At 41.4% G+C, this 25,698-nt stretch overlaps 1 protein-coding gene across 1 annotated transcript in view; it reads left to right on the top strand.

Moving 5' to 3' along the window:
* Positions 1-25,698, top strand: part of SLC22A3 (solute carrier family 22 member 3) — a 95,166-nt gene that overhangs the window by 31,929 nt on the left and 37,539 nt on the right. Inside the window, exons 2-5 of the mRNA XM_070602841.1 lie at positions 16,473-16,576; positions 18,974-19,128; positions 20,712-20,880; positions 21,754-21,871. Of these exons, the coding sequence (XP_070458942.1) occupies positions 16,473-16,576; positions 18,974-19,128; positions 20,712-20,880; positions 21,754-21,871 (546 nt within the window). The remainder of the gene's footprint in view (positions 1-16,472; positions 16,577-18,973; positions 19,129-20,711; positions 20,881-21,753; positions 21,872-25,698) is intronic.

The following is a 25,698-nucleotide window of genomic DNA, read 5'->3' as shown; positions in this document are numbered from 1 at the left end:
AAAAAAAAATAATAATAATTTTTAAAAATTACAGGCAACGATCATCTTAAGATAATTTTTCTCTTCAGCTTTTTAATCTGATGATACAGAATGATAATGTAGTAAATCAGATTTTCAAACCAAAAAACAGGGACATGTAGTCTGAGAAATATTTACTTTGGAGACAAAGAAAATTATGGATTTGGGACTTTTCTGGAAAATCCAGGATAGTCACGATGAAGATGTGTAGCTTCTGGAGCCACAGAAATAGATATCCACGAAGATTCTGATAGGCGGAGCATCTCCAATCCAGTGGGTGCATTTTATCTAGGCCTCGAAGAACAAAGGAATAGGATTTGACCAGGCAGAGAAGAGAAGGAAAAATGGTGTGCCAGGTAAAGAGAAATGCTGGCAGCTCAAAAAGGTAAAAATGATTCGGATATGTGCAAACACGCCAGTGGAGCTGAGAAAGTGAGAATTGATGAGTGATAAGATTGGAAACATGTGTCAACGCATTATGCGGCTTTGAAAGCTATAATAAAAAGCCTGATCTTCATTCTGTAAAAAGTGGAGATCTAGTGAAGGTTTCAATCAAAGGAGAGATCATTTCATTTCCAAGGCAAAAAAATTTTAACAAGGCATTCCCATCTAATACCACCTGTAGGACCTGTTATTATTCTAGGGTAGATTATTATTATTTTAGTAATATCTCATAAGACAGATGCTAAGGGCCGGCCTGGTGGCGTAGTGGTTAAGTTCACACATTCTGCTTTGGGAGCCTGGGGTTCAGCGGTTTGGATTCTGGGTGTAGACCTACGTACCACTCATCAAGCCATGCTCTGGCAGCATCCCACATAGAAGAACTAGAAAGACTTACAACTAGGATATACAGCTGTGCACTGGGGCTTTGGGGAGGAAAAAAAAGAGGAAGATTGGCAAAAGATGTTAGCTCAGGGCCAATCTTCCTCACCAAAAAAAAGACAGATGCTTAACAGACTGATTTTTGTAAGCATTCATTGTGAAGCTTGAACTTCAGATTGTAGGTGTTATGGTTGACATCATGGAACCAGGCACTACAGAAGCCGACTCATCTCCCACACTCAAGGCTGACTGGGTCTCTGGGACTGAGAAAATTGGTAAAAGTATGAGTCAGATTTTGTGCACAACTTTAAATGAACACTGTTTTAGAGGGAAGTTAGAAGAGTGTATCATCTCAAACACTCATAGTTAAAGGTAATCCTACAGTATCTTCAAAGTTTAACATATAATTTGAAATATACATTTAATTAGGCTTAAGACAGGAGTAGTTTAATGTAAATTTGTTTATTTTATTTTCTAAAATTATATCTTTTACAACTCTCAAGAGTAATGATAGAAACCCCTTATTTGCAAAGAGATTATTATGAAGTCTAGTTTCAGCCAAGATTTTTTTGTCAATCTGGAAAGCTGAACCAAAAATTGAGTTAATGTGATATGTTGGAGTCAGGAACAAAGAGGGGACCAGGAATATCTTACTGCTGAGATTCCAGCTTCATGCGTTGTGATGGTAACACTTCATTCAATTCTTTCTCCAATGAGTTCAATGGAATGGTGAAAATTTTAAAAATCGAAAATTCTGAAGGACATATTCATATCAGTAGGAGCTATTTAGTCTTCTCAATGAAATAAAACATTCATTTTAGAATTATTTTGTAGTCTGAAAGCTCATTTCATGGGATTTTTAAATGTGGAAAGTTCAATGTTACCATGTAGGTATTATGTTCTTAGAGGCAAAGTATGCTGATCTCTGATTTTATCCAACTTAATTTGTCTTAGAAAAAGAAAATGAAGATCCAGATTCACTTTTTCACTTAACTGAGTGCATTCCCCAACCCATGTACAGCTTGCATGATAGAAGTCTAAAGCCCTACTCACTAATGACATAAGAGAGCCAAGCCCTAAACTGGTGACCAGCTGGAAATTAGGGGAGTGAGATTACCCAGAAGCAGGAAAGCCAGAGAAGGCATAAACCCAAGAATCTGAATATAAACTCTTCCCAAATCCAAGGGGTGACCACCAGAGGGCTTGGCTGAAAAAAGCAGCAGGAGATGTGATCATGATGGGGGGGCGGGGAGTGGAGAAGGCAGCCTAAAGAGACTGACTCTAAGTAGTCCTAGGTATTGGATTTAGTAGCCAAAGACTTCAAAGCAACTACTATAAGTACATTCAACCTATTAAAGGGTGTTCAAAGAATTAAAGGAAAAAATGGCCTTAATGAATGAGTAGATAGAGAATCTCAACAGAGAAATGGAAACTAATAAAAAGTGGAAATTCTAGGGGCTGGCCTGGTGGCGTAGTGGTTAAGTTCGTGTGTTCTACTTCAGCAGCCTGGCGTCCACAGGTTTGGATCCTGCGTGTGGACCTGGCACCGCTCATCAAGCCATGCTGTGGCGGCATTCCACGTACAAAACAGAGGAAGATTGGCATAGATGTTAGCTCAGGGACAGTCTCCCTTAAGCAAAAAGGGGAATATTGGCAACAGATGTTAGCTCAGGGCCAATCTTCTTCATCAAAGGGAAAAAAAAGGAAATTCTAGAGCTGAAAAGTACAATAACTGAGATGACAAATTCACTAAATGGGCTCAGTCACAGATTGGAGATAGCAAAAAGAACAAGTGAACTTGAAGGTAGACCAATAGAAATGACCTAGTCCTAAGAAGAGAAAGAAAAAAGAGTGAAGACAGCACCTCAGACACATGAAGGATAGTATCAAGAGGTCCAGCACAAAAAAATCTCAGTTCTGCCTGTGCATTGGACTTCAGATCACATAGGAATGGCAGTGATTGTGAGCTGCATTGTGCCATGAAAACTCACTTACCAGAACTGGATTTTCCAGGAGTAAGAGTGGACTTGCCTTAAGCATAAAGGGGTTTAGCTGTACCTGGAGAGAGATTCTTGATTTGTGTTTTTGCATTTTTACTTATTTCCTAAATTTAATGTGAACCTAAATATCACTGAAATACTTTTTTTTTTTTTTTTTTTTTTTGCTGAGGAAGATTCCCCCTGAGGTAACATCTGTTGCCAATCTTCCTCTTTTTTTTTTTTTAATGTGAGCCGCTGCCACAGCATGGCCACTAAAAGATGAATGGCGTGGTTCTGCACCCAGGAACTGAACCTGGGTCGTTGAAGTGGAATTCACCGAACTTTAATCACTAGGTGATCAGGGCTGGCCCCTGGAAAACTCTTAAGAAGTCAATCTCTCCAACCGACCCTCACTCATCTCTGGTTCCCCACTAACAATTATTTCAACCATAATTGTCAGGAAGAACACCCGGCTCCACTCCACCCTAGACCAGCATTTGGTAGATACAGGCATGCCTCGGAGATATTACAGGTTCAGTTCCTGACCACTGAAATAAAGTGAATATCACAATAAAGTGAGTCATGTGAATTCCTTGGTTTCCCAGTGCGTATAAAAGTTACATTTACACTATGCTGTAGCCTATTAAGTGTGCAATAGCATTATGTCTAAAAAACACAATATACATACTTTAATCAAAAATACTTTATTGGGGGCCAGCCTGGTGGTGTAGTGTTTAAGTTCACACACTCTCTTTTGGGAGCCTGGGGTTTGCAGGTTCAGATCCTGGGCACAGACCTACACACTGCTCATCAAGCCATACTGTGGCAGTGTCCCGTATGCAAAGTAGAGGAGGATTGGCACAGATGTTAACTCAGTGACAATCTTCCTCAAGCAAAGAGAGGAAGATTGGGATCAGATGTTAGCTCAGTGACAATCTTCCTCACCAAAAAATACCAAACTTTATTGCTAAAAAATGCTAACCATCTTCTGAACCTTCAGTGAGTCATAATGTTTTTACTGGTGGAGAGTCTTGTAAAAAATGCAGTATTGGGGCTGGCCCAGTGGTGTTGTGGTTAAGTTTGCATGCTCCGTTTTGGCACCCTGGGGTTTGTGGGTTTTGATCCTGGGTGCAGACCTACACATCGCTCATCAAGCCATGCTGTGGCAGCATCCCACATGCAAAGTAGAGGAAGACTGGCACAGATATTAGCTCAATGACAATCTTCCTTAAGCAAAAAGAGGAAGATTGGCAACAGATGTTAGCCAAGGGCCAATCTTCCTCACCAAAAACAAAAAAACCCCACAATATCTGTGAAGTGCAATAAAGCAAAGCACAATGAAACTAGGTATGCCTGTACTTGCATCCGACTCTCAAGACCCCTTCTTGCCCCTTCCTCTTGCCACGCTCACTTAATTTCCCTCAATGAAACTCCTTCTAATATATGGCTTTACATTCAGTATAGAATTGTTTTGTTTTTCCAAAGTGGGCATAGTTTTACATCTTTCTAATAAAATATTTAAAAATAATACATACTCAACGCAAAGAAAATTAAGAAAACACAAAAAAGTATGAAAATGAGATCACCCATCATCCAACCACTACGACCTTGCCAATTAGCTTCCTGGACCTTCCTCTCTGACATTTTCTGTGTCTATGCATAAATGCAGATTATTTTGCACATATGGGATCATACACCTTATCTTATAAACTCATTTTTAAATCTATTAAAATTGGATATCTCTCCATATCAATAAATATGGACCAATACCTGAGTTAGCCCAGCAGAGAAAGCTGAGTCCCAACTAGGGGTGAAAGCGTGGGGGACAAGGGCAAGGAGAAGGGGTGGTTCTTTGGGGGGCGGGGAGTAACAGCAACAAAGAAGCACTCCACGCTAGAACGGGGGGTTGAAGTGGGAGTGCTTGAAGAACAGTGGGACCTCTGTTGTCCTCGGCCGCCTGCCACTCAAGTTGAATCTTCCTTCCACTCACAGAACTTCTCTGTTGGCTTTCTCATTGGTAGCTCTCCTCTCCTTTGTGTCTGTCTTATGGAAAAACCAGTATATGCACCTTGAACTCCTCTGTGCTTTTCTTCTTTTCGCCCAGATTTCTCCTCCTTTGTCTTTTTTCTCAAGTTCCTGCAACACTTCTTCCAACAGATGTTCCAGGTCACTGACTGACTTTTCTGCAGTGTTCAATCTACTGCTCATGGCTTCCATTTGTTTGTAATTTCAATTGTGATTTTAATCTCCAGGAATTCCTTTTTGCAGAATGCTCCTTTTTCCCAACTAACTGCCCTTATTTTATCAATGCAACGGCCTCTTGCATCTCCCTGGACCTCTGAACAAGGGTGTTTAGTTACCTCCTGTTTCTTGCAGTCACTCATTTGCTGAGAATCATTTGCTGCAAGGGCTCAGACGAGTCTTCTCTTATGAATTGGGTGTCTTCTTCTGCATATGTGCGGGGATAGGCACATGGGTGGCTCAGGACTAGCACGGGTGCTGGACCTGGCAAGGAATACGCAGCGTCTGTTCAGTTCTTCTGGTTCCCATTGATTGTAATTTTTCTCTGGTTTGCAGGGGATCAGGAGGAGATACCCATGGGTTCAGGGACTTCTAGAAGTTCCTCTTTGTAGGGGTTTGACAAGGTTGCACAAGACAGCTGGGGAAGGAGATGACCCCTTCCTCTGCTAGCTACTCAGCAGCTGGCCTCTGGAGGGTCTGTCCTGCCAGCCCGACCCCCCAACACACACACAACACAACAGCCAGTCCTCCCTTCCAGGCTGTGGGCAGCCCATACCACAGCTCCTGCACCACCTGGTTGCCCCAAATCCTCCACCCAGACTTCCTCAAGGCCTGGCTCCTCTCCCGTGGATCCAGCCCAGGAGTTGTTAGAAAGTGGAGTAGAGAGAGGACCTTAGCTCCCCAGCAGGCTTCTCATCCTTCACAGGTTCAGTGACAGTAGGTGGTGCGTGCCTGGCTCGGTTCATCCCTGCTCTGCTTTCTTCCAAAACTCCTGAAGCTTTAGGTATGTGGCCAGGACCTTTCTCTAGGTTCTATCTGTGGTTTGCAATTTTTATTATTGTGTTGGTTGGGCCCTTTCAGCTGGAAATTGGGAGAGAGAGGAATTCACAAATCTGTGGATCTGTGACCCTCAGGAATTAGAAGCCAATATTGACTTCTTAAATCTGATTCTCAAAGCCTGCAGTGGCGTTTCTCAACTCCAAACCCAGGCCCCCTCTAGATAGACACAGGCATTTCACACTGCTCACCCCTTGCCATCCGAGCCCTTTTGTTGTGGTCCACACACACTCACACCATCACATCATGCGAGTCCCGAGCATATCATGCGGTAGCTGTGCGGTCCATCCATCTCTTAGTTACTGGTATGTGGAAAAAGGAAAAGAGAGAAGGAATATATGAGGAAGAAAGTCATGGCGATGTAGGGTATTATGGCTTTATTCTCAGTTGAATTTTTCAAGTAAAATTCTTTACTTTCAGGATATCTCTTTAAGTCTTTTTACTTAGTGTAATAAAATCTTACAAAGTGTGTTGTTATCTTTTCATAGCCTAGATTCTCCAGAAAATAGACCTAGAGGCAAAACTGAGGTGCTCACCTCTGTTGGGGGGAGCAGTGGCAAGCAGGGAGAGGGGATAGAGGAGAGTGAGGTGGGGACGGAGGGAAGGTGGCTGCACGGTGGTGGGTACCAAACTGGTCCTGAGTTCCAAAGACCCACAGCTGCTGCTCAGCCACGTGAGTGTATTCCAGGTGCAGAGCCTCAGCATCTCATCTCCAAGAGGGAGGGAGGTCGGCAAGAGTTCAGGGGCACTTTACCCCACAGCATTTTGCCATCTTTGCTGTTGTTGCTTTGGAACATGTCACGGGACTAGAGTTTATTGAGAGGAGAAAGAGTGCTTCATCTGGAATTTCTATGCTGCCTCCTTCCTGACTCCCATCTTCATGGTCAATCTGTACCCTTAGAGGTCGTGTCACCTGGTCCCCTCGTGCCTCCTCCAGGAAGCCAGATCTGGAGCTCTGAGTGCTGCTGGAGGAGCCAGAGTCTTCAAGAGTCTGTTTGGGTCCAACCCAGCTGGAGCTGCTGTGGTTCCTGCTCATGACACCAAGGTGGCTGTGCCCAATTGTGGCCCTCACCTCTGGGGACTGCTGGCAACTGCTGCTGAGGCCAGGGGCACATGGATCCAGGAAAACCGAAGAAGATGCTTAAATGAATATAATGAATATTGGGAGATGCTCAATGGAATTATTTTTCTGTATGTTGCAAATTGGCAGAACATGGCAAATGGGAGGGAGAGTGTGGAGGTAAAAAGGGAGCAGAGGGGAGAGAAGCATCTGATGAGAAGAAGGAAGTGGCCCAAATGGAAGAGAGGAGGCCAAGGAAAAACTCAACAACTCAACTTTCAACTAGCCAAAAAACAGGACCCTAATCCCATAACCACAAGGAACTGGATTCTCCCAACAGCCAAGATGAGCTTGGAAGCAAATTCTTCCCAGAGCCTCTAGGTGAGAGCCCAGCCTGGCTGATACCATGTGTGTGAGATCCTGAGCAGAGAGTGAAGCCAATTCTCCTCAGACTTCTGATGTACAGAGCCATGAGATAATGAATGTTGTTCTCAGCTGCTAGGTTTGTGGTAATTTATCACGCAGCAATCGGAGACGAATGCACTAAGCAAAACTAATACAATGCCCATGCCTTCTTTCAAGAAGCCTGTAGATATATCCCTCTGCTTCCCTGAAGGTGGCCAATGGTACATGTCAGAGTGTCCTGTTTGAAAAATTACTAATGTAGACCCAGGAATCCAGCAAAATGGAGCTACAGGGCCTGGCTGTCAGCCATCTCAACCCAAGAAGCAACAACTCCCTTTGCCTCCCCTAAAAGTGAATATGTTAGATATTCACTGGCTAGAGTGTTAATCTTGTTCTTCTTTCCAGAACATTCACTGTCAGGTGACAGGATGAAGTATCTGAGATTGTAGACTGGTGATCTCACTTGATTAAGAAGTCATGTGACCTGGTTCCGGACAATTGGTCTTCAATCATGGGCCATTTTGTTTAAGTCTTATACTAATATTGATTGTCTTGTACCATTTTCTTGGAATAACCGACTGACTGAACCAATCAATGAACAAACATTCATTGAGTTTCTACAGAGTGTCAAGCAATTAAATATCATTTCTGTCATTTAATCCTAAATTCAGCTCATCTCAGGCCATGGGGTAACCTTCAAGAAAGAAGGCAAAGCCCTCATTCCTGCTCGTAGTGTAGGAGGGGTGATTTGCCAGAAGTTGGTCCAGCGGTGCTACTAGAGGAGGTGACAGTAGATGCTGAACAAAAGAACAACAAATGTCCCCTGCATGTGGAGTCTGAGACACTTCTAGATAATTCTACTAAGCATCTCTCCTCCTGTCCCATGGGTATAGCGGGTTAGATATGCCTTCCTTTTTGACCCTTCTGCTCACAGTGCGGAAGATGCTCAACCCAGATGGTCAGAGCCAGGCTGGAGGCTCAGTTCCTAAGTCATGCCCTGGTTTGGTACAGGGCTCCCTTTCCAGAAAGGGGCAAACCCTGATAATACCAGGTTTGTGGCTTCAGGACCTGTGAGTTGGCCTGGGGTCTGAGGATGTAATCTTGAACCTGGTCAGAATTGGCTCCAGCATGGAAGGTGGCAGAGACTGGAGAGTGAAATCTAAAATAGCTGCTCCCGGATGAGACTTTGGATGGGTCGCTCCTATTAGATGGAATTGCATTGAATCGAAGTGGCGAATCAGGATGGTTAGTTCATGGAAAACAGGAGCTATGATTGGCAGTATTTGCATCTTCAGTTAATTTAAAACTGATGACTCAGGGGGCCAGCCCCGTGGCTGAGTGGTTAAGTTCGAGCAGCGCTCCACTTTGGTGGCCTGGGGTTTCCCTGGTTCGGATCCCGGGCGCAGACATGGCACCACTCATCAGGCCACCCTGAGGCAGCGTCCCACATGCCACAACTAGAAGGACCCACAACTAAAAATATACAACTATGTACTAGGAGGACTTAGGGAGAAAAAGCAGAAAAAAAAAAAAGATTGGCAACAGTTGTTAGCTCAGGTGCCAATCTTTAAATAAAAAACAAAACTGATGACTCAACACTTAAAATGCACAATTTTTAAAAGACTCCTCCAAATGTGGAGTCATGAATCGAAAATAGAGGCTGCTTGTCGAAACGATTGGGATCCACTTGTTAAGCATTCCTTAACCTGGGTTCCCTAGAAAATGGAGCCTGGGGCAAAAGCTTACACACTAATTCTTTATCAGGAGCTGCAGCCCCAGGGAAGGAAGAGGGAGGGGGAAGGGAAGAGGCCAGGAAGGAGGGAGGGCAAATCAGAGGGCGCAGCCCCACACTGGCCACATCCACAGCAAACACTGCCGGATGCTCAGTCTCTGGAGGTCTCCCATGAGGCTGTGTGGACACCTGCACCTCAGAACAGCCATGGGAGAGGTGGGACTCGCTCTATTCTCCCACCTCCTGTCTCCTATTGGCCAGTCTGTGTCAGCGGTTCTCTTTCACATTTGGTTGTCGGGTCCTCTCTGTTTGGGAAGCCAGCATGCTTGAAGGCCCAGACTGGCCCTTAGGCTGGTGCACTGCCTCCCAGAGCAGACGGCTTCTGGCTGGGTGCCTCAGCTGGGCAGCAGTGGCAGCTGGCCTTTCCAGTGAGAGAAAGATGTCCACTCACTCCAGGGTGCTCCACCCAGGAAACAGGACTAGCAACAGAGAGCGGTATAGCTGTATGGATCTGGAGCCAGTGCAGAGCTCACCCCTGAATTCCAAGGAACGAGGACTAGGAAGGGAGAGCTATCTTTTTTTTTTTTTTAAGTAATGCTTCATTTTATAGAGAAACTTTCAAAATATTCCAATCGATATGTGTGTTAGCTTCCTAGGGCTGGCATAACAAATCACCACAAACTGGGTTGCTGTTATACAGCAGAAATTCATTCTCTCGTGGTTCTGGAGACCAGAGCCTGAGATCAAGGAGGCTGCAGGGCTCTGCTCTCCCCGAAGCCTCTGGGGGAGAATCTGCTCCATGCCTCTGTCTCAACTTCCGGTGTTGATGGCTGTTATGCGCTGAGACATAGCCCTCCACATTCACGTGTGACTCAGAATGTGACTGTATTTGGGGCTGGATCTTTAAAGGGGAAATTAAATTGAAGTCATTAGGGTGGGCCCTAATCCAAATGGCCGATGACCTTATTAAAGAGGAGATTAGGAAGCAGGCACCCACCGAGGAAGACCAGGTGGAGACACAGGGAGAAGACAGCTGCCTACAAGCCAAAGAGAGGCCTCAGAAGAAGCCAACCCTGTTGACCTTGCTCTTGGACTTCTGGCCTCCAGAACTGTGAGAAAATAAATTCCTGTTGTTTAAGTCCCTAGTCTGTAGTGCTTTGTCATGACAGCCTTAAAAAAAGAATACCCGGGCAACCTTTGGTGTTCCTTAGCTTGTAGACACATCGCTCCAACCTCTGCCTATGTCTTCACGTGGTGTTCTTCCTGTTGTGTGTCTGAGTCTCTGTTTTCTCTTCTTATAAGAATACCAGTCATTGGATTAGTGTCCACTCTGATCCAGTATGACCTCCTTTTAACTAATTGGACATAAATTGGGGGAGGGGGGCACTATTCAACCAAGTACGATATGCAAAAATTAACGATCCTCCAGCAGATATTTAAATAGCTGATAACCTCTACACCAGTGGTGTTCAACCTCAGCTGCTCGTCAGACTAGATTCTGGTTTAATTGGTCTGGAGTAGGGCCCAGGCATTTTTCTGATTACCCCAAGTAATCGAGCAGCCACTGTTGAATACCACATTTAAAACCATCAGTTATGTTATTTATTATCATCATCATCATATCACTAATCATAATGCAATTGGTAACATTTATCAGACATTTAATTTATCTCAGGCATTGGGCTAAGTACTCAACATATATTATTTCAGTGATATCATCAATCTGATTCTACCCTCACTTTATAGATAAGGACACAGAGGGTCAAAGATGTTAAGAAAATCGCCAAAGAACACAGAGCTAGGAGTGATAGAGCCAAGACACACAGGCTGTCTGACTCCAGACCTGTGACTCTTCTCTGCCCTCAGATCTGCACAAATTCAGAGCCTGTCATCTTCCTCTCATTGTTAGACATTCTCAGTTATTTAGAGAAATCATAAACATTTTAAGATGAGTAACTGCATGCCTTCACTGCAAAGAAATAAAAGGGCTTGAACTTCTAAGATTTGAGGGTGAGTCACGAAGTCATAAGTCGTAAGTTAGTAAACGACAAGGCATTACTATTATTAAAGTAAATTTAGTTTTTTCCTTCCTTCCAATTTCACAAGCTCAGACAAAAGCCATGTATTCAAAGACATCTCTCCATCGTATTTCAAAGTGTATTTGCTTAGCCATACATTAAAGCATGGCTATTATTAACCTTGGAGAAAAGCTTATATGACAAGTAGGATGGATAAGTCTTTTATGACATAATGGTGCCTCTATGATAGGCGAATCACCCTGTTCTACGAGATCAATGCAGACTCTTGGATTTCCTCTTCATCTCTTAGTCTTACTCTCATCTCCTTGGAATCTTGTTCTGTCCCAGAGCTAGGACATCTGCTCTGGGCCTTTCCTTTTGCAACCTTCCAAACTCTTCCTCTGTCCCTTAGAACTTCCTTCTGCAATTGTCCTGAGCTCTCTTGATGCCTCTGGTTCCCTGCATAAGAAACTCATTGCCCCACCCCCTGGATCCACGCTCCCTTCCCCATGGAGTGGGATAGAGACATGTGGGTCCTCAGCTCAACAAGCTGAGTGTGGCACCCCATGTGCTGCAGGCAGATCTGAACTCGTCGACATTCATACTCCTGTCCCTGTACTTGGGCTGCCCATCCCTCTGCTCAAATGCTCTTCTTCCTCCTCTTTTTTCTTTCTAAATCCACGTGATTGTCAAAGGAAGTGTTTACGTCCCACCTTCTTAACGTTCCTGACTGCTCTGGACTCCACCAGTCATTACTTTCTCTGAAGTCCTCTTGCCTTTATACTCTGTCCCATTCAGTTTACATCTCAATTGCTCTACATTTACTCCACATAAGTTGACCCTGGCTCCCAAAACTATGTAATAAGCTCCTCACAGAGGCAGAAACAAAGTATGCAAGTCACTGGTATTTCTCCCAGCCTCATCTGCATAATGCCAAGCACACCACTGGAAGCTGTCTGTACATACCTGATGATTAGTTTTCATACCTACAGCTCATCATGATGGTTCATACAAAAGCATTAACTTTTTGATATTAAGATGCCCAAATAATGCCACCAGATCATGTTAAAGAAATGTTCATTATGACTAGAATTAGTAATGACGTCCTTTCCCCTCATGAAGACTCAATTCAAATTATTGTCTTTACGATTACAATGCTTTTTAACCATGGTTAGGCTCTGTTATGGTGGCTTGTGGTTGATTAGACATGGAACCTACCCATGGAGGTCAATGTGTAATTGTCTAGCCAATGCTAAATATAGCCAGGGACACCCCCACACCCGATGGTCAAACCAAAGGCATGCGTTATGTTTTTAACACTGATGAAGAGTTTAATGCCTACTGATTTCGAGCTAAGATCTGATTAAGAATGGTTCATGTTACAACTCGTCCTTAGAAAATGGAAACAGAGGTCGATAGATCTTGTCATTCGACTTCACAGACTTCCCTTCCTCCCACAACAATATGAACAATGAATGAGTACTATTACTCATGGCCATGACTGAAGTCAAATACTATGATACTTTCTAAGCTGAGAATCTCTCACGAGAGTTTGTGCACACTAAACGTGATGTCTCTGGAAAAGCCAACTGCCTGTCATCAGGATCCATTCCCTGTGGTTTAGGAGCAGGCAAGTCTCCTCCTGATTCTCTAAGACTTTTGCATATCTCCCTTATTTCTACCTTACGTCTTACCTTTGATCTTTGTATATTTGAAATATTCTGTTGCTCTGGTTTTAAGGTTAATTAGAAATCAAAACTTTTGCCACTTATCTAATAATAACTTGCCCCAGCATTTTATCATTACACCTCAAATTAGTGTAATACCTATTTGAATTTTAACAGCTAGGAAAAGCTAAGAAAAGCCCTTGATTTAGAAGCCCTTCAAAAATATGTAATTAGGCTAGAGTTGCTGTGCTTTCTGCAAAATGAAGCAATGTAATCCTTTCGGCATTGTGTGAACAGTTGTTTGAATCTTTTATCAGATTGGCTTTCTGTTCACGTCAAGGAGAATAATTCTCTTTGTGTAAAAGTGACTTTGAAGATTAACAAGGAACAGAATGGGTACACATGGATTTATGAGCATTTAAAAATAATTTTAAATGTCTTTGCGTGTGTATAGTTTTAAAAAAAGGAGGTGACTCACTTGTTCTTGATGGATTGTCTTAGGAGAAAGGCATAAACGTTTGTGTGTGATTCAGACTTAGGTAAGTTTGACAAGAGTGGCTTTTAGGTCTCCCTGGGAACTACAATGAACTTTTAGGACTGTACTTTATTTCAGGAAAAAGTCCTTAGCCTATGACGCTCATCGACTTTGGTCCCTGCTGACCTCTCTTTAAATGAAAACATATCATAGACCCAGACCTGTGGCAGCAGTGGGCAGCAGGCTCAGAGCTGATTAGGAAGCATGAGCCCCAGGAGGCAGCATCTGCCTCCTGACTCTATGAGCAAGCGTCAAAACCAAGCCTCGAATCCTTGTGACTGCAGTGTTTGTTCCCTGTCCCGGAAACATAAGTGTGTGAGTGTGTTTGTGTGCATTTCTTCACAGGTACATCATTTGTTTAAGTTAATTTATTTTGTACCTTTGAAAGATGGCAGGCTCCCTGTCATATAAACAGAAGCCAGGCTAGGTATTTCAAGCAGGAAGGGATTTAATAAAAGGATTTGGTTTTGAACTGTTTTGGATGGGCTGGAAACGTGATGGGAGAGATCAGGAAGGACAGATCCTACAGGGCCCCTGCTCTGCTCCACAGCATTACAGAGCCTGTGCACCCTATCCCTTTGCCCCTCTGTAGCCCCCGGGAATGGTTAGAAGCATTGACTGACTTCTGCAGCCAACAACCACTGTTCCCACTGCCACAGTGAAAGCTGGAGCTGCTGCGACAGCCAGAAGCTGAATTCCCACTGCCTCCCACCTGTCTTCTGACCTTGCACCAGCCCCTCCTTGCCCTCTCCCCCCTACACTGGGGGAACCTAAACAGAATCCTGCTGGCAAAGGATTCTGGGAAATGTAGTTTCCACACCTCCAGGCCCTGGATGCAGAACAAAGCACAGAGAGGACTGGCAATATGTGGCCCAGATGGCATCAGAGAAAACATTTAGAAAGTGTTTGGTTATCATAGTGCTTTCACCACGTAGACATTTATTTTAAATTAATTTTATTTTAATATAAAGTATGAAAAAATCCCTTTTGGCAGTTTCACTTACGGGAGAGTGAAAAAGATAATCAGTTTTATATTTTGCGATTTTAAAGATTTTGTGATTTTAAAGATTTTGTGAGTTTAAAGACTATTCGGGGAGCATTTTAATTCATGCAATTCAAAAGCAGCTGAACAAATTCATTAAAAGGAGAGCTCTTGCTGGCCCATGCTGTGTCCTCTCTGAGAAGCATGTCTGTATATGTAGCTAACCCAGTTATCTGAAGTATGGCTGGAGGAAGCGAATTCTCCCCTTTGAGAGTTTATATTTGACACTGGTTGGTACTTTTCTAAAGCAAAGTATTTTCTCTGGCAGTTAGGTCGCCTGTTTGATTTCTGAGATTTTATATATTTTTATTCTAGTTACATTTTTACATGTTTAATTCCAATGGGAAATTATTTCAGATAAATAATCACCTGCAAGTTTACTTAAAATAAAATTGTTCTGCCTTGAGAAACCAGTACGTACACCAGTGATAAAACTCTTTTAAATTAACGCAGTTACTACCACTATGCATATATGTGAACCTTTTTATTTCTTTGATCTCCATAGATCTTCTTAGCAGCCCTGTGACGTGGGCCAGCTCCTACTGCTCCCAGTTGTTTTCCAGCTCTGTTAGGTGACAGGTCATTAGCTATAGAACCAAGACAAGAAGTTGGGTTCTATAGATAAATATGACATTTTGCTTGTGAATATTGTATTTATGAGACTACTCTCAGTTCCTGGTCCAACAGCATTAATTTTCTCTTCATGCTACAGTCTAAAGCAGTGGTCTTCAAGCAGGGGTAGGTGTGCCCTTTGGGGGTATGCAAAGACAGTCACGGCGGGGAGGGACTGGGCACTTTGAAGGGAATCAGTGTTCAGAGCCTCAATTCACATTTGCCCATGAGAATAAGCCTGTGATCTGCCTGAGAAGGAGCCCGTGATCAGGATACAGGTTTCCATCTCTAACGTCCTTCTCCCACTTTGCAAAGGGAATCCTACGTCTCCTCCACCCTACTGTGATGCATTGACCTGGAGCTTTAAAACCTGTGGGGAACCAAAGTGGGACAACTTGGAATATTGGTTTTGGAATTAAGAAAATAATTAGAAGAAAGCAGATGACTCTAATGACTTCATGAGACAAGTTTTTGTAGGTCTAGTGGTTTGCATTTCTTTCCTTATAGCAAGATTGTAGGAGGATTTCAAGGGTGTGTTGGTTAACAGAAAAGTAGACATAATTTTGATGATAGATTGCTAGGTGAGTCTTGGCATTTAACTGAGAAGGGAGCAAAAGAATTGAGTAACATTGCTGTAACAGAACTCTTTCCATTCCCGTTAGTTTATTTATGCAGGCAAGGTTTCTTGGCACATACATTTATAAAAACAAAAAACAGGAATGGAATTGATGTTCAGTCCTAACTCGTTCTGGTAATAAATAATCTTCATCCAAAGATTACAGTAACTACCTGGAAAACCCCAGACTTTCTTAACACTCTTCTAGAAATGGAGAAGCGCATTTCCAACAAAATTTTACTCCTCTGTAATAACCCTTTTACAAAATTCATCATATTTTATGTTTTTATCGATTATAGTCTATAATGAACTGTAATTATAACTCAGTCAGAAAGGATTCTAATATTTAGAGACATTGTCACAGGAAAATTTTTTTAATTAAATGGCAATTTATGCATATAATTTATTACACACAGAAGCATTTATTTACCTCACCATTAACACAATGCACATTAACATAAAACACAATAAAACATTATCTACATAAATGAGAACATAGGTATGTGGGAATGAAAATAAGAATTCAAAAAGAAAAAGATTGACTTCAAATTTTAAGACTGTTGAAGAACTTGTCTTTCCTGGATGACGGTGGGTGTCCAATGGCTATGATATTTAGACTATACTGGATACAGTTGAAGAATGATGTAGCGGCATGATTTTAAAACGTCAGTATTTATAGTATTCCAGAAATTGCATCCTTGACAGTTATTGAAACTGACAAAGAAAACATTTATATTATGTAAAAATATGCGTGGGATACATTTTAAAAATTTATTTAAGGAGTATGTGAGCAAGAATGTGTAAAGATCACTGATCTGGACCAAAGATCAAGTGTCTTGAGGAGAAGCATTGCCACACATCTCCGGTGTGTTTTCTTTGTTTTTCCAGTTTGACCTCGTGTGTGTCAATGCTTGGATGCTGGACCTCACACAAGCCATCCTAAACCTGGGCTTCCTGACCGGAGCGTTCACCTTAGGCTATGCGGCGGACAGGTAGGCATGGATCTGACGGCCATTTTATGTCACTAGAAGATGCCATATACGGGTGGAGATGAAAATGTTTTATGTTAACTATTAGAAAACTGTTCTTGCTAAATTTGGGGAAAAACCTAATTCCTCTGCTCATGACAATTCACACTTGTTTGGTTGGACTAATTCTCTCTCTCTTAAATTGGGTTTCTTACTCCTCGAGCTGTGCAAATGGATCCGGCTGCTCCTGCTGGGTCTGAAAGCATCTGGGTGGAAACGCAGACCAGCAAGGCAGTGACTTCGTTGTGGGGCTGACGGATGGCTGGCTGAACCCTGTGGAGTTGATTCCATGTGCTTCAATAACTCACTGGTTATGGTTTGGTTGATTTAGTCACAAGGTTTGCCCTTGCCACATTTGTTTCATTTAATTTTAAAAAAAGAAATCCCTGTATTTTATGCGACAAATTAAAAAATCCGCAAAAAAAAAGTCCGAAAACCATAAATAGAATTTTATCTATTATTTGACACTCTTAAGTATGGAAGTTCATGGCACACACAGTGAGTATATTCAAGATAGTCATGCTGTCTATTCAAATATTCCTGTCTCAGACATTATTGATGTTGTTTATCACATTTGTGTTTAATTACTCCTTTATCCCAATTCCAACTGTGAAAATACTTGCAGTAATTGAATCATTCTCTCTAGAGCCCTTAGGACAGAGACAGGAAAACTTTGACCCTTGGCCATATCCGGTCCTTATGACTGTGCCTGTAGTGGGCAGTGCTCAGTGTACCTCTTAGAGAACTGCTGTCAGCAATTAATTAGCTATTATTAGAAATTAATCAGCTCATTCAAGACAATAAGACACCCCAAATCCTGTAGCCAGTTGATGATCTGAGTTTGACCAAACCAGAACTTCAAAATGGGTAGAACCTTTGGTTTCTTCTACTGTCCTTTTGTCTCTTATTTTTTCTCTCGCTGTCCCTGACCCTCTTCTGCATGTGACTTTCTCCTTAATCCTTTGTGTCTGATGCTCTTTTCCCCTTTTCCTCTCTTTTATCTGTGTCTTTTTCTACTGTTTCTACTGTTAGCCCTTGCTATGCATCCTTCCTTCCTTAATCTCCCTTATACATCATTTTTTCTCCCAGCTAACTACGATTCGGAATTGAGTTAGAGATTTTCAACATGTATTTCTTTAATGTTAGTATTATTCTTCCTAATTTAAACATTAGGTTTTGCGTCTTCTGCATGTTTTTCTTTCACAACCAGTAGACATATCTCCAAACTGACATAACTTGACTCAAGGAGGGGGGGCTTTCCTGCCTATGTTCTAGGAGGGCACTGAACACCCATCGTCAGAGATGACTTGGTGCTTTGGAGCGGAAGATACCCCGTGAATGATTTTCCCTCGCCTCCAGGCCAACCATCTTTGGCTTCTTCTCTACATTATATCCTCAAAGGAAAGGACAAGAAACAGTTTAATAAGCCACCTATCTATGAGAGAACAGTGTAGGAAGGGCAGAGAATGAATGTAAAAACTTAGATAAACTGAGATGACTTCTATCTCCACTCTGCTGACTGAGGCAAGATGGTGTATGTGTGAATTTGGTAGAAATTTCTGTGGGAAAATGTCTGTGAATCAAATCTGTTAAAGGTCATTGATGACAGACTTTCACCAGCCAGTAATTTGTTGTGACTATACGGAAACATTTGACATCAGACTCTCAGAATATTGCACACAATACCTGTTCCCTTTTCCTAAGCTATTTAATAATAGTTTTGTAAATGGTGAAAATAAAATATAAAACTTAACAACAATTCACATTGGTTGTGAACTTTCTAGTTTATAAAGAGCTTTCACATTAGCAATTCATTTGATCTTCTCTACAACTCACTGTAGAAAAGGTGAAACACACACACATGTGAACAAACAAAACCCAAGTCTTGGCGCGCTTAAGAAATTTACCCAGTCGCATGCTTGGTGAAGGGCTGAGCCAAGATCGAAGCCCAGGCCTTCTGGTTGTAATTTCCATTGCTGCTTCTTTCTACCTCTTTCTCCTTCTGAGTCCACCCACAAAAATACTAGAAAGTGTCAAAGCTGTGTCACCAGGGAAATTGTATGCGAAAAAAACAGTGTCATAGAGAGGGTCATCTTTTTGGAAACTGTGGTCCCAAAGGATGCATTCTGTGCTTTAAATTTTGTAAAGTCATTTCAGAGGCACACGTTTTTATTTGCCCTGGTTTTGCTGTAAAACGAAATGTAGAGTTGTCATCAATCCTTTCTATAGTGTTCATGAAATCATGGAGGACAAAATTTCTGTACTTCAACCTCTGTTAACAAGACTTAAAATGAAACTCTTTTTCATTGTGTTGAAGAAAATGTTTAAGGTAATCTCTTTTCCTCTCTCTTTCTCAAAAAGGTATGGCAGAATAGTGGTTTACTTGATATCCTGTTTCGGTGTTGGCATCACTGGTGTCGTGGTGGCATTTGCACCGAATTTCCCTGTGTTTGTGGTCTTCCGCTTCCTACAAGGCGTGTTTGGGAAGGGGACGTGGATAACCTGCTACGTTATTGGTAAGCATTGCGACGCCTCCTTGTCTGTTGGAGAACCAGGTTTGATGGGTGAGAAGTACCGACTAGTCAGCCTTCCTCCTGCATGCAGCAGCCATTATTTCTGCAAATAGGAGGGTTCGGGGGCAAGATTCTGACTTTTTAGAAATTAAAATGCCACCTGACTTTGGGAACCAAATCTGGAAATCACAAGATACCTGGGCGAACCACTTTCTAGCACTGCCATACTGTTAACACCGGTCTCTTGCGTTGCTTTCTTAGAGATTTATTTTTATAAAAATTTCAGTAGCTCCTTGAGACATTAAAGCATTTTCGGTGTATTTCTGATGTAGTGTGAGATGACATTCCTGTGTTCTCAAATATTATTTCTTTAATTCTCTTCCTTGTGTACAAGTGGAGATCTTTGTAACCATGCGGGAGAAGTTCGTTCACGACCCTTTGCTATTTTCCATAACTAGAAAGTTTGACTTTCTGGGTGTGAAAGAAAGAAAACTTCTCTTTGCTCAGATTACTAGGAAAAGTCCAAGCTGCTGCTTTGGCTCTGTTTCCAGTAGTGTCCGGGGCTGGCCACCTACTCTAAGAGTCATGGTGGATTCGGGACCAGGGAAATGTAGATGCTCCTCTTCGAGTATCGCTCCAGATCTTTGGGCTTCCACTCTTTTCTGTTACTGCTAACCAGTCCCTCCCCAAGCAGTGCCCACTTTGGAGACTCTTCGAAGATATTTCTATGGGCAGGGGAGGAGAGAGAGTCTAGGAGGACTGACTGTCAATGGCTGAGGCAGGAGGGATAACTTTGGGATACGAAGTGTTTTTAAGGAGACGCAAGTCTGCGTGAATTTTTAAAGTTCTGATCTTAGGGCAACAATAATGTAGCATCCTATCCCAGGATGATCAGAATAGAATTAGTGACAGAACCCGATTAGTGGGAGGAGAGGGGAAGGAAAGTCTGTGAGCAATAAAAATCCCTGTATTAAATGATATTAAATATTAAATATTAAATTTAAATGATATTAAATATTTAAATATTAAAAGATATTTAAATATCTTTAAATATGATATTTAAAGGAATATCATATAAATGAACAGTCCAACACTGTGGAGAGAGTTATCATTTGGTAGAAACTATCTTGTGATAGTGAAAAATTATTTGTAGAGTCTAATGTTCATAATGGATCTCCTCAAGAGACTATAATATGCAAATCTTCAGAGGTCCAGTGATAAAATCTAGCCAGTTTATTTATCTTTTGATGGTTACAGTTACCTTTCAGAATAGTTGTTATTTAAGCTTTTCTAAGCCAATACATACATTCTTCATACTCCTCTACTGTGCCCAGAAGAGTGCTGGGCTGGCTGTGTAGGAGGAGAGAGAAATGTTTGTTGATAACGGGCAGAGAAAAGAGGGAGAGGAGCGCACTTTCATGACCTGGAGAGCACATCTCTATCATGTCAGCGAGTATGGACGTCTTGGTGTCTTTAAGAGTCCTCGAATAATCTAGACATACTGATGGATGTGATGGGTGGGATGTTTCTGTTTATTTTGGAGCTGATCTTGAGCTTCCCTAACCTCTCTGTTTGTCTTCCTTCAGTGACAGAAATAGTGGGTTCAAAGCAAAGGCGGATTGTGGGAATAGTGATTCAAATGTTCTTCACGCTTGGAATCATAATTCTCCCTGGAATTGCCTACTTTATCCCCAATTGGCAAGGGATCCAGCTAGCCATAACGCTGCCCAACTTTCTCTTCCTCCTTTATTACTGGTAACGTGGTTTTAGTCATTGTCGCATTTATACTTATTGCACAGAAACGTAGAATGTCTGCTTCCAACCAACACGAAAATGAGAGCAATTAAGGAGATTTTCCAACATCTCCGGAATGGCTATGGGCTTTGAGAACTTATAGACAATTTGAGAATTTATAGAGATTATGTATTGATTATTTGATTAATAGTTGTTATTAAAATAAATAAATAAAGTACCAAAACACAAAATTCTAAGTAGTGCATTGCATTATATTTTCTTATTTTGTAATATCTTCGTGAAAACTATAAGGCAACAAACAACATCTGCCAGTATTTCAACATGTAAATTAAATGCAATGAAATCAATTTGCTTCTCTGTATGTCCTCATAAGCAAATTAATATTACTCAGGAATTCTCTGAGGAATAAGAAAATGTTAAGTGCATCAGAAAATAAAGTTACCGGGAAGCTACAGGTGTACGCATTCAACTCTTATTAGAGTGAACATATTTGAAACACTCCTCTAATTTGATTTTAATATAAGGGAAAATCAGTTTACATAAATTGGTTGTTAACTTTTACCTAAATGCTCATTAAATCTCAGTTCCTTTCATAACCAAGGACACTATATTCTAGGATAGCCTGGTCTTGCAAGAGTAACATAATATAGATTATTTTTATTACGAGCAACGGTCCAGCTATCAAGTGAGCATTTTTTCCTTCCATCTAAACTTGCAAAGCTAATCTACATTTCAGAGAGCCTATTCTAAACCCTCAGAATCTCCTAAACTTGTATCTAATTGCCAGATCCATTTTGATAGAGAAACTCAAGTCGTAAATTTTTAGGTTCTGGAATTCCTAGGCGTGACTCAGAAAAGTCTTCTTCTTACCAGGGTGGTGCCTGAATCTCCCCGCTGGCTGATTACTCGAAAGAAAGGAGATAAAGCCTTAAAAATACTGAGAAGCATTGCCAAATGCAATGGAAAATATCTCTCACCAAGTTACTCGGAGGTAATTTTCTTTATTATTCATAACAAATATTGTTAAAGTGGGTGAATTAATTTGTCACTTATAGACCTATTATCAGGCATCTGACTACATCACTTTTAGTTTGGCTTTTAAAAAGAAAAAGAAAAACCTTGGGGGAAAATCATAAGATGTCTTAAGGAAGAAATAATTGTGAAGTCGTAACAGCGTTAGAGTTGAGGTTAATTGGGCATTTAGTCCATATTTTAATAGGTGCACGAAGTTACGTGAATTGTTAGACCTTACTTACTATAGGCCCCATAGTATTTAATCTTTCATCTTGATTGCACAAACTATAAATCTTTTCTTGACATTCAGTTTAGTCTAAAGGTTTGTCTTTAAATTTAGTCTTGAAATATTATTTATTTGAACCAGAGCTTGAGCAATAATGTAGTATTTCAGCCTTTAGTCTTACATGGGCTGGCTGGCCTGCCTGTCTTTCCTCCCTCCCCATCTCTCTCCCTCCCTCCCTCCCTTCCTTCCTTTCTTCCTTCCTCCAGCAAAGACTTTTGGGGTGCCTCTGTATCACTGCACGAAGAGAAATAGGTGGGGAGAGGGGTAGCTGAAAACTCATTCTTTGCCCTTTACAAGATTTGATATGCCGTTGAAGACATAGCATATATATTTGAAGCAACCTCTGAATAGCATATAAGAAATATGTGACAAAGCTTTAGCTGCAAAGAATAAGTGAATGGAGAATAACAGAAGGCTTTCTATAAAAGAAATAATAGAGAAGAATTTTTGGAAGATATGAATCTTGATATAAACCTTGAAGAATATTAGGTTGCCATCATTATTTTCTTCATGGTATTCAGTTTGTTGTGATAGAAAAGTTCTGATAAGAAACAGGTTTTGTTGGTTTTATTGTCACTTCCTCAGGCTGCTAGAACTTGGTCAGATATATGTGGATTTCTGCCTTCTCCCCCAACTCTCACAGGCAAACTGGCCAGTTGTCACCGTCGGAAGTAGATTAATGATGTACCTTGAGGTTTACAGATCATAAAATACATGGTAAAGATAAAACATGACCTGTTTTAACCACTAAGACTAGTCAATCCTTGTCATCCTTTGAGCACATTTGAGCTGTGTATTCCCTTTAGGAGAAAAAAAAAATCCCACTGCCCTCCCAGCTTGCTCTCATCACATTCTCTATCGGTCCTCAGAGCTGGAGCAAATGTATGATAATTGGTACTCAATTTTAAGAGTCAAATGAATATTTTTGCTATTCATTCAGCAGTATCCTGAAGATCTTGCACTTGTAGTCCCAGAGCTAAGCATATTTAAGGTCTAAATCCAGGTTTTAAGAAGATAGAAAAAATAGTTGTACGCTGATAGCTTCTGAAATGAAATGCTGCCTTAACCAGGCATGTCATGTGTCATCGTGAGTATTGCTGAGAGGCCAGAGGATGGTTCCCAGGAGCAGCTGCTGTTACACATCTGCATGTCCAGTTCAACACCGTACCCCTCGACCGCTGACCCGCTTCTAATTCGTGAGCGCCACAGAGATGATTTCAACAGGAAGTAGTTCAATGCTCTGTGTGGCTGTGCTTGAAAAAGGTCATGAGCTGTGGGATGCAGTGACTTCCAAGACATTTTAACTCTAGTTTTAAGCAGTTAGACAGTTTTCAATGGTTCTCCATTCAAAAGCCAGGTTTGAAGCGGGATTTCCGTTTCCCTGGGGAAGTAACTCTAGCATCCTAGCTACCGCTTCAGCGTTCTGTTACCAAAGCCAAGACTTGGTTTTTGTTTGTTTTTCTTATTCCAATGAGTTTTTACTTTATTCTGATTTTTTCTTTTTGAAATTTTATCATGGGAAATCAAACATGTTCAAGAAGAGAAAAGAGCTTAATGAATCTCTTTATGCACGTCACCCAGATCCTACAAGTACCAACTTAGGACAAATCTTATTTTTTCTACACTCCACGTTCTCCCTTCATTTACTGATAAAGAATCTTATGCTAGGCATCACATCACTTCATCTTGTAATATTTCAGATTGTCCTTCTAAAATAGAAACACATTAACGTTTCCTTGAGTCTGCTACTCCGTGTGCACTGTCCTCAGGCTACTGCTAAATAAATGGCAAAATGTATTTATTTTGCCCTTAACATTGAATCCAAAAAGCACACTTTCATCCAGCTATGAGTACTGATAGCCAGTGTGATAAGAGCACATGGGAGAGCAGTGATATATAAAATATAAAAATTATCTCAATACTACTATTCTAAGGAAACGTAATTGACCATAATTTCTTAATGCCAGATATCAAGTCAGTGTTTCCAATTCCCTGATGGCCATAGTGTCTACAGCTTGTTTGTTTACGTTAGGCTCCTAATGATGTTTATGTTTGGTGATTGATTGATATGTCTCTTCGGTCTTCTTTAGTCTATAGGTTCCTGCTCTTTTTCTTTTCCTTGCAACTTTGAGAGTGAGAACGCTAGTTTTTTGTTTGTTTGTTTTCCTGTAGAGTTTTCTGCAGTCTAAATTTTGTTGATTCCATCTCTTAGGATCCTTTAACATGATCCTCTGTTTCTTGTGTTCCCTGTAAATTGGTAGTTAAATCTGGAACTTAGGTTCAAGTCTGATATTTTTGGCAAGGCTACTTCGTAAGTGGCTTCGTACATTTCCATTCAGAGGTACCTAGTGTCTGTCTGCCTGTCTCTTCTTTTGTCATGTTAGCTGCCCTGCCACTGATCATCATTGCCTGGATTAATTAATTCACCAGAGGTTGCAAAATGACAATATTCCCATTTTATCATGATTTCTTCATTTGCTACTGGAATGCTTGTGTAAAGACTGACTTTTCCCGTCAACTGTTGGATTACTCTGAGATGTAGCTCCTACAGGAAAGCAGGATACAAGCCTAATTCTTTCTTTCTTTTCAAAATAAGGAACTGGTTCCCTATAGTCTCCAAAAGTGACCATGCATTGTATGTGGTGGGGTTTTAAGCTCCTTATGAGCTCCTGGGTTTAAACATATTGTGGATGTTCATTCGTTGCAGTTATTGTTATTATCTTTACTGGGGCTCAAGTTGCCCACCTTTGGACAGACGAAGCTCATTGCTGGTTCCCGAGTCCCTCTCCCACACCTCTAGTAGTTTCTGAACACTTCTTTGCTTGCTAGCATGACAAGATTTTCTAGGCTCATCTTGTAAGTTCCAGTCTCACACTTGGAATCATCCGCTTCCCCAAGGGTGCTTTGATTTTTGAAACAAATGTCTTCAGACTGAACCCACCCATCTCTATCCTTTTTTAATTGTACAGCATAAGCAGAAAAGTGCTGTCTTTAAAAAGAGAAGTTAACATTTCAGTTTAAAACATCTTGCTAATAGCTTAATTGAGTCAAATTATAGGTCCAACCATAGTTTTCTATTTCAGAGATTCTAATGTTCCCACAAAACATAATAAAATGCAAAATACCTCTTTACAATACTCAGAAACACTGGGCAGTTCTGCAGGCATTTTACTGGAAATCTAGTGCCAAATCAGACTCGGATCCTATTATAGTTTTTGTGTAATGTGTCAATTACTCATATGTTGGGGACTCAAATAACTATTGCCCGTGTCATTGTTAGGATCGCCTTGAACCTTGTATTTACATAGTCGTTCAACCTTTAGAGTCCTTCGCTGCCGCCACAGCTGGTACCCCTGCTCTCTGGATATGACCTCAGGCTGATTGCCCAGCACTCTCTTCACTTTTCACAGAACCTCTTTTCAGCAAATCCTGACATTTGGAAGAAGTTAGTACCATGTAAATTAGCTCATCCTTCAAGACCTCTCCAATTCCCGTCTCATCCTAGGGGCACACATCAT

Source organism: Equus przewalskii, chromosome 32 (genome assembly GCF_037783145.1).
Source record: "Equus przewalskii isolate Varuska chromosome 32, EquPr2, whole genome shotgun sequence".
Lineage (NCBI taxonomy): Eukaryota > Metazoa > Chordata > Mammalia > Perissodactyla > Equidae > Equus > Equus przewalskii.
Note: the sequence above shows the minus strand (reverse complement) of the source record. Positions and strands in the feature narration are given on the sequence as shown.